Source organism: Copidosoma floridanum, unplaced genomic scaffold (assembly GCF_036245765.1).
Source record: "Copidosoma floridanum isolate Cflo_tuat_1 unplaced genomic scaffold, Cflo_Japanese_pri ptg000021l, whole genome shotgun sequence".
Classification (NCBI taxonomy): domain Eukaryota; kingdom Metazoa; phylum Arthropoda; class Insecta; order Hymenoptera; family Encyrtidae; genus Copidosoma; species Copidosoma floridanum.
This window is the reverse complement of record NW_028321898.1, coordinates 12,457,593-12,471,102: the sequence shown is the minus strand read 5'-3', so window position 1 is coordinate 12,471,102 and position 13,510 is coordinate 12,457,593. Positions and strand designations below refer to the sequence as shown.

General features: G+C 37.2%; 2 protein-coding genes across 2 annotated transcripts; both read left to right on the top strand.

The window, feature by feature from the left end:
* The first annotated feature begins 684 nt into the window (after positions 1-684).
* LOC149374119 (uncharacterized) lies at positions 685-1,062 on the top strand. The gene has a single exon (XM_089594727.1). It carries the CDS (start codon positions 685-687, stop codon positions 1,060-1,062), a length of 378 nt encoding a protein of 125 aa, XP_089450853.1.
* Positions 1,063-1,911: 849 nt separating this feature from the next.
* LOC106636989 (uncharacterized) lies at positions 1,912-2,664 on the top strand. The gene has a single exon (XM_014349599.2). The coding sequence runs from the start codon at positions 1,912-1,914 to the stop codon at positions 2,662-2,664; it is 753 nt and encodes a 250-aa protein (XP_014205085.2).
* Positions 2,665-13,510: the final 10,846 nt, after the last annotated feature.

The following is a 13,510-nucleotide window of genomic DNA, read 5'->3' as shown; positions in this document are numbered from 1 at the left end:
TACATTCCAGACCAAAATTGCAGGTGGTGATAGTGGCGTTGATTACTCGTTGGCGTTTTTTTAGGTTTGTTTTTACCACATACATACTAAAAAAGTTTCGCCAAATTCTCGTACATCCTGAGGATCGGAGATGGCAGAATATCCTTTAGCGTTCCAACAGGTCCGAATCCATTCAAGAGTATCAATTGTCAACGGTGACTTATGGTACTGCTCCTGCTCCATTTTTAGCGATTCGTACCTTGTTGCAGTTGGCTGAGGAGGGTAAATCAACGCATCCTGAGGCGGCTGCTGTTCTTCAGTCACAGGTGTATGTGGATGATATATTTGCGGGTGCTGATATTTTGGGGGAGGCAACTCTTCGGCGTGATCAGTTGGTTTCGTTGTTGGCTGGTGCTGGTATGCAGCTCGGTAAATGGGCGTCGAATACAGTTGAACTATTGGAAGGAATCGAGGGTTTGTCAGAGGAGGAGGTTTCTGTAGATATCGATGAGATTATTTCAGCTTTAGGATTGAAGTGGAGTCCAAATGAAGATGAATTTTAATTTTAATCGTTTTAAGATTAATCTTCCTATTTTTTCTGTTAAGATCACGAAAAGGCTTGTTTTATCGGAGACTACACGTTTATTCGATCCTCTTGGTTTCTTAGCTCCTATAATTGTCGTGCCAAAAATATTAATGCAGGACATGTGGATTGAAAAATTGGATTGGGATGTAGCTCTTCCAGCTGACTTAGAGAGCCGTTGGTTGGCATTTCGTGATTTATTGAATCAGTTGAGTGATACTAGGATTGTTGGTGCTGTGGGAGTCATGAAGACTGAACACTGGAGTCTCCATGGATTTTGCGATGCCTCTCAAAGGGCATACGCTGCCGCAGTTTGTTGTGCAACTTCTGATGGAAAATCTACTTTGTTGATGGCTAAGTCCAAGGTGGCTCCAGTTAAAACTCAGTCGCTTCCGCGGTTGGAGCTCCATGAGGCTGTTCTCCTTGCTCGTTTGACAGATTTTATTATTGGGCAGCTTAAAACGCAGCCGAAAAGTATTTCCTTTCAGAGCGACTCCTAGGTTGTGTTAGACTGGTTGAAGAGTCATCCGTCGCGTTGGCCTGTTTTTGTTGCCAATCGTGTTAGTGAGGTATTAACTCGTTTTCATCGTGTCACATGGAGTCACGTGAGGTCTGCCAATAATCCTGCGGATATTGCTACTCGAGGAGTTAAACCATCGCGCCTAGCTCTCAGTGAATGATGATGGCATGGCCCTGTGTGGCTGGGTGATGATGTTCCTTCATCTTTGTCAGCGGCATCCATAGAGGGTTCCCAGGCCGTGGCATCTCTTGTGGCTAACGAATTGGAAGAGAATTCGGATAAAGTAGAATCTGAAATACTTACTAGGTTGAGGCAAATATCAAAGTATTAAAAGATTTTAAGAGTGCTAGCTGTTATGTTTCGGTGGTGACTTGGGCTGCGAGTATCGAGTGCAAATGTGAGTTACGTTGCTTCGCAAACCTGGGCTTGGCGGGCGGCACGTGTCTCCATTTATAGACTTATACAGAGCCATTATTTTGCTCCTGAGATTGACCATTTGCAGAGAAAGCGCTCGTTACCAATGATCTCGCTTTTGTTGCGCTTGGCGCCCTTTCTTGATAAAGACAGAGTGCTGAGGGTTGGTGGAAGGCTTCAAAATGCTGTATTGACTTTTGAAGAAAAGCATCCTGTTATATAGCAGGCTGATGAGCTGTTGGTTCGACGCTTAGTTGAGTATTCTCATTTGATTACCATGCACGGTGGGGTTGCGCTCATGCAAAGTTATCTAGTTCGTTTTTGTTGGATTGTCCATGGTAACAAGCTGATCACGAGTGTTTATAGAAAGTGTGTGATTTGTACGCGTCATGCCAGTAAGGTGGTTGAACAAAAAATGGGTCTTTTGCCTTCCTATATATTGAATGGAACTCGAGCGTTTGCCTTTACAGGAGTTGATTTTGCTGGACCTTCTCCCATACTCTTTTCTAAGGGTCACGGGGCCAAAACGGTCAAGGGATACGTGATGATCTTTGTATGCATGACTGTAAGAGCTGTACACATCGAGGTAGTGTTGGATCTTTCTTCTGAGTCATTTCTTGCAGCGTTTCATTGGTTTACTGCTCGTAGAGGTGTTTGTATAAGGGTTTTCTCTGATAATGGTACCACGTTTCGAGGCGCTTCACGAGAAATTGAAAGCCGTTTTAACAGAGCGTTCAAGGAAATGAATGATGTTTTGGCTCGACTGGCGGAACTAGGGATTGTTTGGGAAGTCATTCCACCCAGAGCGCCTCATTTTGGTGGTCTGTGGGAAGCAGCCGTTCGATCCTTTAAGTACCATTTGCGTAGGGTAGTGGGTGAGAATTCGCTTACTTTCGAGGAATTTTCGACTTTGGCAGCACAGATTGAGGCCTCTCTGAACTCTCAGTCTTTGTGCCCTTTAAACTCGTATGGTGAGGAAAGTGTAGCATTGACCCCGGGTCATTTTTTGGTTGGATCCGCACCTCTGTCCGTTCTTGAGTCCTGCTCTGATCCGGGTGAACGATTGACCTTGTATCGGCGTTGGAACCTGCTTACTCAGATGCGCAATTCTTTTTGGGTTCGCTGGCGCAAGGAAGTCCTGAATCAATTTCAACAGAGAAGTAAATAGCTTAAGAAAAAGGAGAATTTGCAAGTAGGTGACGTAGTGATTTTGCGTGATGAGCAATCTCCTGCTGGTCATTTTGCCATTGGATCGAGTGATTGAGTGTTTCATTGGCTCTGATGGGTTGGTGAGAGTGGTAAGAGTCAAGACGGCGGTTTCAGAATTCAAGAGACCAGTCATTAAATTGATAAAGTTGCCGGTTGATCAGGAATTAGGGGTCGCGCTTGCTCTAATAAATGGGAGTTAGTTGCTAGAGCAAGGCAGGCGGTAGTCAGTTGTGTTGGTTAACTCTCCAGGCAATGCGTAGAAAAATGTATTTGCTAGGAAATCCTGTGTCAATTTTAATTAATTTTATTACGAATTATGAAGCGAAAATTTTAATTGTATAAAAATTTGTTGTCAGATCTCTTGAAAATACACCCTTGAGTATTTATTTTTTGTAGTAATAAATTTAATTGTTTTATTTGTTTTTATTATTTGGCTAAGATGTGGCGTGTGAGTTCATAAGATCGTGAGAGAGATTTGTTCAAATTTCAAGAATTTTTAAATCAAGTTGAGCGATGGTTATAAAGAAATTGGCTAAATTTTGATTGTGTTTTAAAATTAGTAGAAAACCAATTTGATTGTTGCTTGGCCGCAACAAGGCGGGCGGTATGTTCGGATATATGAGAGAGAGAGAAAGAGAGCTGTAAGAGCAGAGACTAAATTTGTAATTTGAGTAGTAGGTATGCTCTTTCTGTGTGAGTCTGTGTGTTGTTAGGTATTAACTAGAGAAGGATAGCTCGCTTGTGGGGGAAAATTTCTTGAGGTAGTCGATGGTGTGAGGCGTATTCGAGTTCACTTTTTGTTCTGTTCAGCCAGAGCAAGCGATTGGGAAGCCACGGAGTCCACTCTTCCTCAAACTTGGAGATTCGAGAGAGCGACAAGACCACAACTTATCAATTGCCGTGGACTTCATCAGCAACGAGCTGCCTTTGGAGGCACCGACAAATACATCGTTTTTTTTCGTCAAATTGAGGCCTTCGTCTCACCTCAACATCAGCGAGCGAGATTAGTGACACAGCGCAGGTATTTTGTAAATTTACTGTAAGAAGAGATAATAGGTGTGTGTTTTGCGAGTGGCCAGGCAGTGATATTATTCGAGACCTTTCAAAAGGTAAAACAAAAACAAATAAAGTATTCTCGTTTCATAAGTTAAGCAAATTGTTCTTGCTGTTCATTTAGTTTTCCCTTCCTTTACTATCAACCATGGCAAAATTTGTGGCAGTTGCTCCGCGTATGATAGTCAATAATTCGATTGCTTTAAAGCGTCAACAGTGACTTAAGTATTTAAGTGATAGGTTTTAAAAACATAAATATGTACCATAAATTAAATCTCTACATTACAAATATAAATAATCAACTTCAAATGAGAGAGGAGTGAATACAGGTATTAACGGCATATGATAAAAGTGTAAAGTTATTTTCGATGTAAGCAGCGTATAAAGGAAAAAGAAAAATTTGGATTAGGGGAGCGTTAAACGGTTACTGTAAATTTCCAAGAATTATAGACGAAGGATTATTAAAGAGTGAAGGTTTACAGGCAAGCTTAACATTGAAAGCAGGTGCAAAGCCTATGCTTTCAAAGCAATAACATTGCTGTTTGAATTCATTCTGTTGGTAGATATAGAAATAAATCTAATTTTGAAAGAAGCTATTTTTTATATTATTGATACGTCAAAATTCGTGACTCCACTCGTACCGGTCAAAAAAGATAATAGAATTCATATTTACAGAGATTAAAGCGTGATGGTCAACCCTCAGTTGCAAGTTAATGAGAACCCCTTGCCACCGATCAATGAATTATTTGTGGAGATGGCAGGGTATTGTGTTTTTACGAAAATTTATTTTAGAATTGGCATACTTGCGGAATACAGGGAGCAAAAGCTTTCTTAAACGATATTTGCGTAGTAGCAAGATCAAAGCAGGAACTGATACACAGACTCGAATCAGTATTTGAAAGCGGGTTTATAACTGAGTCTGAGGGCATTGTAAAGATGAAAGTAAAATATAAACCGTTCAAAATATACCAATACCCTCGAACACAAATTAAGTACGAGCTATCGTTGGAATGGTTAATTCTTATAATAAATTAATTAAGGATGTAAGTCCAATATTGGAACCTCTGTACTAGTTGTTGTAGGAAGGAAAAGTTTTTTAATGGACTGAAAGACACAAAAAAGCCTTGAGAAAAGCGATTGAGGAATTCAAAAGCGTGAAATGTTTGGCTTTATATGACCCATCGTTGCCTTTCGTTTTAGTTACGGATAAAATCTCTGATGGCGTCAGGGCAATACTAGCATATCATTACGCAGATAGCTCTGAGCATGCAGTGCAGTTTGTATCATAAAGATTGAGTACAACAAAATTTAAATACAGTCAAATATACGAAGAAGCGTATGGAATAATATTTTTAGTAAAGCCCTAACATTGGTATCTTTATGGAAGAAAATTCAATTTAGTAACGGATCATAAGCTACTAAGACAAATTTTTACAAAATCAAAAAGTCTACTCGTTTATAGCGCAAAGTGTATGCAGCATTATGCTATCTTACTTCGTAAATTTGATTTTGATATTAAATATAGGCGCTCACAGCTAAAATAATAAAGCAGATCAAGATTGCTAGTTGTGGATAAATCATATGACAAAATGGCCATAGATTTAATTGACGTTTTTTATGTTCAACAAACGTCCAACTTGTGTCTGGATGCATTAGTATGGTCTAGATGCATTAGAATTGTCATTTCGACGTAGTGAAAATAAAAGGGTTGGCTCGTGATTATTTGTCGTGGGCAATCATCGACCAAGCAATTGAGAGAGTGGAAAAAGCATGCACAGAGTGCCAATGAAATTGGAATAGTCTGAAAAAAGTAGAAAATCGTGTGTGAAATTTACAAACGGCAACGTTTGAGCGAGTACATATAGATTTTGGGGGACTATTTTCAAATGGATATTATTTTATATAAGTAGGTGCTTACTCCAAATGGCCTAACGTGCGAGTGGTGAGAAGTATGTTCGCAGAGACCACCATTTAAGTACGTCACATAATTTTTGTACGTTTTAGTATTTCTAACTGAATGGTTTCTGAGAATGGTCATACGTTTGTGCCAGAAGCGTTCAAATCACTTTTAAAAAGTAACGTAATTAGGCAAGAATTGACTGCATCATACCAGTTAGTGAGTAATGGGCTCGTCGGAAGTAATTTGCTGACTTTTAAAAATGCATTTAAAAAATCGATTAACAGGCGAAAGATACAGTTAGAATGATGCACCATTTTGTCGTGTTATAGAAACATGCCACATGCAAGTACGGGTAAATCACCAGTGAAATTGAAATTCAGTAGAAATACACATCATGCATTAGATCTGTTAAAACAATAAAGCAAAAAAAAAAATATATATAAATGTGTAAAATGTAGTAGTAAATAATGTTAATATAACCAAAGTTCCAAATTTGTAAATAATACTAATGTTCAATATAAAAGCACTAAAAAATCTAAATAACTACAATAAGTACACGGAGAGAGCTCTGATGCTATGGTAGTATGCGTATCTGTATACTACCGGAGTACAGTGCGTCACATACTACAGTAGCGCCCGTAGAACGCAACGGTAGTATCGAGAGTTTGCTACGGTAGTATAAAGACCTATATACAACTTTAGATCGTGAAACGCACTACTGAAGCTTCTGTTTTATACTACAATAGCACCTTTGAGGCGCTGCAGAAGTATCGAATCTCACGTACTAAGTTAGCTTGGGACTCATACAAAATATTTACTTTTTTAGATAAATATGTTAAAGTTGATTGAAAAGTCATTTGTTGTCTAGTATTATTTCTTTTACCATAAAAAAACTCTCGTAAACTCCATACAAAAATGACAATTAAAGTAACTAAGATTTTTTGTTTGCATACTTTTACATCTGAAAAATTTTGTAAGATACATTAACATAAACCTTTCGATGGAATAGTGGCGATAGTTATCGGTATAAAAATATGTAACAGTTTTTAAAGTCGCCGTGCTGTGTTATTGTAACAAATTTACTAAATATCTTCATCCAAGATAAGAATCGTGCTTAATAGTTTACTCAAGGAAAAAAAATAGAATGATACGAATCTATTACTTTTAGTTTAGGTTAATTTTACTAACAAAGAAATATTTTCTGTACGTTCCATTGAATAGACTTTATCAGCATCGGAATTTTTTTAATGATCCTTAAGTTATAACAATAACTTTCAAACCTACTAATAACGGTATAGTAGCGTAGTACAGACGACGTATAATACGTTTACTCGTGAGCCATACCAATTCGGTATCAATCCCGAGCTAACTTAGTACGTGAGATTCGATACTTCTGCAGCTGGATGTTCTGACCAAGCTAGGTGGTTTAAAGTTACGAAAATGGTCAAGCAACTCCAAAGAGATATTAGCCGAGATCCCTGAAATTTTTTCTTCATTTTTTTCAAAAATTTCATTCTTCCAATCCGCTTAAACTACAAGATGACCATGAGATCACATCAGTTTTGGGTCTTAACTGGAATTCCGATCTCGATAGTTTCAGTTTTAAGTTCAACTTACCATCATCTCATCCAATTTGGACTAAACGCAGTGTGCTTTTTCAGTTAGCCAAATTTTTTGACCCACTTGGTTGGATTTTTCCAGTAATTATTAAAGCTAAAATGTTACTACAGGAATTATAGTTGCTGAAGGTACCATGGGATGAGAAACTTCCTTCTAATCTTTTGAAGGAATGGAGTGAGTGGATCAATAAAGCCCAAATCTTGGATCAGATTAGAATTCCGCGTTGAAATCATTTCCAACCCGTTGACCCGATAATAGAAATTCACGGCTTTGCTGATGCTTCTAAACTAGCTTATGCTGCGGTTCTCTATCTTCGTACACTTACAACAGACATGTTTTTTACTTCATTAGAAATATCTAAAACCAAGGTGGCACCACTAAAGACGCTCAGCATTCCTCGTCTTGAGCTGTGTGCTGCTCACTTACTTTCTAAGCTAGTGAATCATCATGTCTTAACTACAAAAGTTCAGGCTTCGGCTGTTCACCTATACACTATGGACTCTATGGACACTTAGTGTTGGATAAAGTCAATTCCATCTAAGTGGTCTACCTTCGTTGCTAATAGGTGTTCTGAAATTCAAACCTTGACACCTACAGCCTATTGGCATTATGTCAAAACTAAAGAGAATCCGGCAGATCTCGCCTCTCGCGGGGTTCTGCCCAAGCAACTTATTGGTCAGAAACTTTGGTTTGAAGGGCCCGATTTTTTGAGGGGTCGTGAAATCGTTTTTTCCAACATTTCACCTAAAAATTCTCCTGAAGGCGAAGACATTGTTCTGAATGAAATACTTTCTGTAAATGCATTAGAATGCCAAGATAAGTTACCAGACACTTACTCCACTTACAGTAGTTGGCATAAATTACTCAAGGTTACAAGTTACTGCCTAAGGTTTATATTTAGGTTAATTTTCAAATTCCAACGTACCTCAAGTCGAATAAAGTCTGCTAAACATAATAACGTTGAAATTTAACGTCACAAGAGTTGTCTTTTTTGGATTTATCCGATACTTTAAGGTCAGATAGCCATTGTTTGACATTATCAGAACTGGACAATGCTCGATTAGTTTGGGTTCGTGTTCATCAGATGTTCCGCTTTCCGCACGAATACCGTATACTTTTAAAAAACTCGTCTTTATTTGAATCCGAGCAGGTTCCATTAAACAGAAACAGCAGCATCGCCAAGCTGAATCCTATTCTTGTGGATGGAGTGATTAGAGTAGGGGGAAGACTTGGAAAGGCTTCGATCCCTAGCCAAACTAAACACCCTTTAATTCTTGCTCCCAAAGATTATCTGACCAACTTGATAATTAATTATCATCGTAACTTAGTTTTACATGGAAGCACTCTTCTTACTTTGACATTTATTCACCAAGCCTACGGGATTGTGCGAGGGCGTCAAGTAGTTCGTAATAAAATCTTTAAATGTATCCCTTGTGTTCGGTATAATGTCAAACCGCATGTACAAATTCCAATGATGGGAGATTTACGATCATCCAGAATACTGGAGTGTCCAGCGTTTACTAAAACGGGTGTGAATTACGCGGGTCCCTACGCTATCCGATTGACCAAATTGAGAGGAAAGAGAACTCAGAAAGGGTACATTTGTGTTTTTATTTGTATGGTCACTCGAGCAGTACACTTGGAAATGGTGGAAGACTACTCTTCTGAGGCCTTTATTGCTGCTTTCAGTTGGTTTACATCCAGGCGAGGGTCCTGCTCGCACTTAAACAGAGATAGGAGTACCAATTTTGTAGGTGTATCTTCCGAATAAAAGGAGTCGCTCTGCCAGGTTTTAAAGTCATACAACCTCAGCAATAAATTGCTGAAAGCTGGAACCAATTATCATTTCAACCCACCTTCTGCGCCCCACTTCGGTGGTTTGTGGAAAGCCGCTGTTAAATCAGCTAAACGGTTGTCAAAACGAGTTATCGGCGACCAGGTGCTCACCTTCATAGAATTTTTCACTCTCATATGCAAAATAGAGGCGTGTTTAAATTCTCGCCCCCTACTTCCACAATCAGATGACCCTTTCGATTTAGAGGTACTCACTTCTGCCCACTTCCTGAGCTACAAACCTGCCTTCCTAACCCCCGAACCTCAGTTATAAAGAGAAGAATTTAACCCTTTACGACGATGGAAATTCATTTCATCCTGTCAACATTTTTGGAAGAGATGGGCTAACGACTATCTTGTGTCATTACAAGTTCGACAAAAGTGGATTTTCAAACAAAGAGCAGTTCGAGTCAATGATCTAATACTAATTCTCCAAGAGAATACTCCACCTTCTCATTGGCCTTTAAGCCGGGTGACTCAGGTATTCGCAGGATCAAATGAATCTGTTAGAGTTGTCAAAATCCGTACCACTACCTCTACTCTCACTTGACCAGTGGTCAAGCTCGCGCTAGTTCTACTGGCCGAGGAGTTTGATGTTAATAGTTAGCAAGCTTCGTTATTTGTAAAAGGACAGCGGTCTTTAAATCTTTTAAATCCACATATTCTCATAAGTTTATTAAAGGGTGATAATAATATGGGCTTCCTTGATTACATTTTACAATTATTTTTTTTATCATGCAGTTAGATATAACACTAAAAACAAATCAGATACTTGGTGTGCTGCCCGTTAAAGAAAATGCCCCCGCCTCTACCCAGGGAATTTGTAAAATTGAACTGACTAACGTAACTATTATTTTTGTTTGTAACTGTTAATAAGTTTAATTTTTCGTTTTCTTTTACTTGGTCTGTCTTTCTGTCATTATACTCAGACAAATCAATCCGGGGGAATGTTTAAAATTCAAGGTCTTTATCGGGTTTTGTTGGGCGCATTAAACGAAATATAGACCGCCTTAGCTAACTGCATTGTATTTAGGAGTCTCTAGCGTGTGACTATAGGACTAGATGTATGCGTGTGTGTATGCATGGGTGTGAGTGTAGCTCTGCGCAACGTGTGCACTGATACATGCGATGTGCGGAACAGTCTCCTTCGTACATGGCTAGCGGACAGACGTGTTTTATCGTCTTTGCTCCTGCAGCTCCTTTTCACGTGTTGCGCTGCCCACGCGTATACCAGCATAACTCTGCCATCTTTTTCTTTTCGGTTATTTGAACACTACTATAAATTCAGTTTTATAACTTACGTCTCTGTTTACAACTAGTTTAATAGTTCTCATCTACTGCGATTGTTTTCTAATTCTATTTTTAAGTGATTCGATCCAATACGCTCAATAGTGATTTCTAGCTCATATAATACCTTTTATTATTTGCTTTAATAAAGTAATTTGGTTGTGTTTCTTGTTGTTTAAAATGAGTGCAGTGTTGTGTGTCATTTTATTTTAACACCTACTACGGCGCCTCTTCATTGCCCAGCGTCCTTTCCCCAACCTGGTGTCCTCCCAATCCCGGATAAAAATCAACCAAGGACCAGGAGCTTTACTGGCCTTTGACCTTTTCATACAGGTTGGTTGATAAAAAAACGAGTAAACTTCAGTTAAACTACGTTATAAAATTACCTTCACATCTATTTTATATTATTAATAAAATTAAAAGTATCTTAATTTAAGTGTGAAAAAGAATTTTGAAGATCATATTGACGATTTCAATGAAACTTTTTCAGTTAAAGAAGATATCATTGCACAACAGCAAACGTTGCTTTGGTATAAAGATGAATATATAAGAATTGATTCTGGGAATTGCAATGTTTCCCAAAGTATTTTATTTATTGAGCATGTGGAAGATATCTTCGGATATTCGTTTTGGACAACTTCGGGTATTTTAGGAAAGTGTTAAGGTCATACGGTTTATGATAGCTTATAGGAAAGTGACACGTTTTTGACCAACAAAGAGTAATCCTATATCATTTATAATATCTTGCAGTGAAAATTATACCATTAAGAGTATAAGATTGTCTTACAGTACATTAGGCATGAAACAAACGTTATCAAAGGTCAAATACGATCTGAATAATATATAAATAACTGTATAAAAATCATTCTTGGCTTCCGTCGATTAATACCAAACTTTGCCTGATATTTGCCAGAAAAAGAGATCCGTTTGCGAGGATAAAACATTTAGGCTGATCAACAGTATTTATGACACAAAGTGCCAATGAGTCAGGGTAGACTAAACTATTTCATTTTTCATATGAATTGGAAAACAAGAGAGAACTTACAACTACAGAAGTCACGTCAGAGTTAAATTTTATCCCAAAAGTTGCACTTCTCAATAACTATGCTGTTACCTGTGCACTTTACTTTAATCATACAGTTAATGTTTTTATGAATACTGTACAGTCAAAGAAGTATTCTCCATTTACTTAAGGTGGCTTGGATGATTTTTATCGGCTTGATTAAAACCTCTGAAATTCAGAAATTGTGTAAACAATGTATGTCAAATTTATTTGTGAAAGGAAAATACTTGGGTCAACGACTTACGTTTTTCGCAAGTGGCTACTAAAAATTCACCAATTTAACACCTACTCTTATGGGCAGTGGTCACACAATCAAGTATATCTTCGATAATCCTTGATTTACCTAAAAGTTTTGAATAGTTCTTGTGTATCTTATTACAAAAAATCTATTAGATTCTCAAAAATATAGGGTCAACGACTTAACTTGAGAAAAAATCACAAAAAAAGTAGAAAATATTATCCTGGCTCTCCTCGCAACATCATTAATATTCACAATTAGAATTTCTTCTCGCGGTTCTTTTCTGACAATATCTCGATCTTGTTCTTTGGTTTTATCAAAATAACTATAATTATTAGAAAGTTTACCGTCAAAAAGTGTTGAGTTTTTAGGAACCCTTACTACGCCCTACCATCTGGATCACCAATCGAAAGTAGTGTTTTCCACCTGGTGTTTGGATTTGGAACCTCTGAAAAGTAGACAAACACAATCAGACAAGAAGATCAAAAAATTTTATTGGTTGTTTGAAAATTTGAATAGCCAATGAGATTGAAAGATATACACATTTATGTGGATACATACGTATACAAAGTTGTGTTTGTTTTCTGCCATCCAAACCACCTTAATACAGAGTTGTCCAGTATGTTAATAGATTCGAATTTCAATATCGTGGAGACCAGCATGCGCAGATTTTACTCAAAATAAATATGCTCCGGAAAATCTTCTTAGTGATAGTTGTAAGCTTTAAACTATAAACATAATCGTCACTTTGATATTCGTCTCTGAATCTGAAGCTTCTGGAAATATTGCGTTTTAAAAACATAAACACACTTTTACGTCCTACAAAAAGGTCATTTGCTAATAAACCACAAAAATATAAATTCAAGGCACTATCGATGCCTTGACGACAAACGGTTATATTCATAAAAAAAGGAAGAAAGATTAGAACACTATTCTACTTAATATTCTGAAATAAGAATGAATTGAGAGAATTTTGACTATGATGTTAAAAATAATTTTTATGAAAAAAATCGCATTTGATGAGATAAAAATTATCACGAAATATTAACCGCAGATATTAACAGACCAAAAGTACGGTACAAACAATTACCATCTAAAAAATGGCATAATCCTTTGAACCCTTTCATTTTGGTCATCATGAAATTAAATATGAATTTCAAAATTATTCGTAAAGAATTCTCCTGTGTTGCTTACGTTGTTAAACATGTTGATGAAACAAATAAAGGCATTAGTTATTTACAAAGGAAGATTACAGACGTTATGCATAAGCATCCTGAGTTTGATATTGTTGGAATTACTTGAAAAATGAGCAATGACATGTTGAACGGCATTACAATGACAAGTCAAGAAATAGTTTCGTATTTACTAAGAGAGCTCCTGTCAAAATGTTTTGTCGCTGTGGTTTAAATTAATACAGTATAGCCAATTGATCGTCAAAAAATCAGAAAAATGCTTAAAGAAATTAAAATGCTAGATGCTGATTCTACTGACATTTAAAAAAAAGATTATTTCAACAAGTATAAAAAACGGCATGATAAACTAAACAACGTTGCACTTGTACAAATTATCAAAAAATGTAACAAAAATGTAAGAGATTATTACATTAAAAGAAAAAACCAAGAGTCATCAGGTATAAAAATTACAACATGGGTAATGATCTTTATGATTATAAAAGAGAAATAGTAACCCTGTATACATCATTTATAAATGAGAGTCATAGTAGTTTGCATGGATTGAGATTTATTGACATCCACAATAAAAATGCAAATCATATTTCAAATAAACGAGGAACATTCAAATCTAATTTAGAT